This window comes from Onychostruthus taczanowskii, unplaced genomic scaffold, assembly GCF_017590055.1.
Source record: "Onychostruthus taczanowskii isolate IOZ18803 unplaced genomic scaffold, ASM1759005v1 scaffold188, whole genome shotgun sequence".
NCBI lineage: Eukaryota > Metazoa > Chordata > Aves > Passeriformes > Passeridae > Onychostruthus > Onychostruthus taczanowskii.
In genome coordinates this window covers 529,304-531,178 of record NW_024499106.1, presented here as the reverse complement: position 1 = coordinate 531,178, position 1,875 = coordinate 529,304, and the positions used below count along the sequence as shown (strand labels likewise).

Sequence of the window (1,875 nt, the reverse complement as noted above, 5' to 3'; positions counted from 1 at the left end):
GGTCCTGGGGGGTCACTGCGGGGTCAGGGGGCTCCTGGGGGGTCACTGCGGGGTCAGGGGGTACGCGGAGGCCACGAGGCGCTGCTTGTCCCACGTGTAGGTCTGGATGGTGGTGGCTTCGCCCCCCAGGCTGACGTGGCACCTGCAAGGACAGCCGAGGGTGACCCCGGGTCCGGGACCCCCCGGGTGGCCTCCAGGGCACCCCCTCGGGCGGTGGCAGCCCCCTGCCCGTGGTGCCCGCACTCACTGGCTGTCGGGCCGTGCCAGGAAGCAGAGGGTGAACAGCGCCAGGTCGAACTCGGGGCTGGAGCCCACCAGGAGCGACCCCCGGGATTTGAGGTGCCCGTCCCAGCGGAACCGCAGCGACAGCACGTCCGGGAAGGCTGTCCACTGCCGGGGGGGGGACACGGAGGGGACAGACAGACAGACAGGGGGACACAGACCGTGCCATGGGTGCCCATCCCGGCACGGCCAGGAGCCCAGATCACTGCCGGGGGTCTCACGGGGGGCACCGGGGCGGGCAGGGGGTACCCAGGTCAGGGGGGCAGGGACACAGAATCCCGCGGGCACGGACACGGACACGGGGGACACGGACACGGTGTGGCCTTGGGGACACGGGGGACACGGACACGGTGTGGCCTCGGGGACACCGGGGATGCTGCAGGACAGGATGGAGGATGGGGACAGGGGACAGCCAGCGGGACACGGGGACCACGAGGTTCCAGGGAAATGGGGGAGGTGGGATCTCAGGGGCACTGTGGGTGGGCACAGCGACCCTGGGGTCATCCAAGGGGACACGGACCGTGGCTGGGGACACTGCGGGGGAGGGGGCAGGAGGGGAAGCCGAGGGCGGCTGCAGTGGGTGCCCCACTCTGTGTCCCCACCCCCTGCTCGGGGAATCCACCCCCGTGTCCCCGGGTCCCCTGTGTCCCCTGTGCCCCCGTGCTGCCGTGTCCCACTGTCCCCAGTGTCCCCATGTCCTCCGGGTCTCCATGTCCCCCAGTGCTGCCCTGGGGACCACGAGGTTCCAGGGAAATGGGGGGGTGGGATCTCAGGGGCACTGTGGGTGGGCACAGCGACCCTGGGGTCATCCAAGGGGACACGGACCGTGGCTGGGGACACTGCGGGGGAGGGGGCAGGAGGGGAAGCCGAGGGCGGCTGCAGTGGGTGCCCCGCTCTGTGTCCCCACCCTCTGCTCGGGGAATCCCCCCCGTGTCCCCGGGTCACCTGTGTCCCCTGTGCCCCCGTGCTGCCGTGTCCCACTGTCCCCAGTGTCCCCATGTCCTCCGGGTCTCCATGTCCCCCAGTGCTGCCCCTGTCCCTCACTCAGGGAATCCCTCCTCATGTCCCCATGTCCCCTCATGTTCCCTGTCCCCACTCATGGGCTGTCCCAGGTGCAGCCCAGGTACTACCCCCATGTCCCCATGTCCCCATGCCCCCCCCGTCCCCTGTCCCCACTCACGGGCCCGTCCCAGGTGTAGCCCAGGTACTGCAGTCGCCCCCATGTCCCCATGTTCCCTCATGTCCCCTGTCCCCACTCACGGGCCCGTCCCAGGTGTAGCCCAGGTACTGCAGTCGCCCCCATGTCCCCATGTTCCCTCATGTCCCCTGTCCCCACTCACGGGCCCGTCCCAGGTGTAGCCCAGGTACTGCAGTCGCCCCCATGTCCCCATGTTCCCTCATGTCCCCTGTCCCCACTCACGGGCCCGTCCCAGGTGTAGCCCAGGTACTGCAGTCGCCCCGCGCTCTCCAGTGCCTGCAGCTGCACCCAGTTGTGACACCCCGACACCGCGTCGTTCTTCACCTCCCCTGGGGACACAGGTGACCACAGAGAGCAGGTGACCACAGCTGCCCCCCCCCGTACCCCCCCCGATG

The 1,875-nt window shown here is 70.1% G+C and overlaps 1 protein-coding gene across 1 annotated transcript in view; it reads right to left on the bottom strand.

Moving 5' to 3' along the window:
* Window positions 1-42: 42 nt before the first annotated feature.
* Window positions 43-1,875, bottom strand: part of LOC121334268 (poly(U)-specific endoribonuclease-A-like) — a 5,998-nt gene continuing 4,165 nt past the window's right edge. The window contains exons 5-7 of the mRNA XM_041401237.1: window positions 1,703-1,809; window positions 248-390; window positions 43-142 (exon numbers count right to left, since the gene is read on the bottom strand). Of these exons, the coding sequence (XP_041257171.1) occupies window positions 43-142; window positions 248-390; window positions 1,703-1,809 (350 nt within the window). The remainder of the gene's footprint in view (window positions 143-247; window positions 391-1,702; window positions 1,810-1,875) is intronic.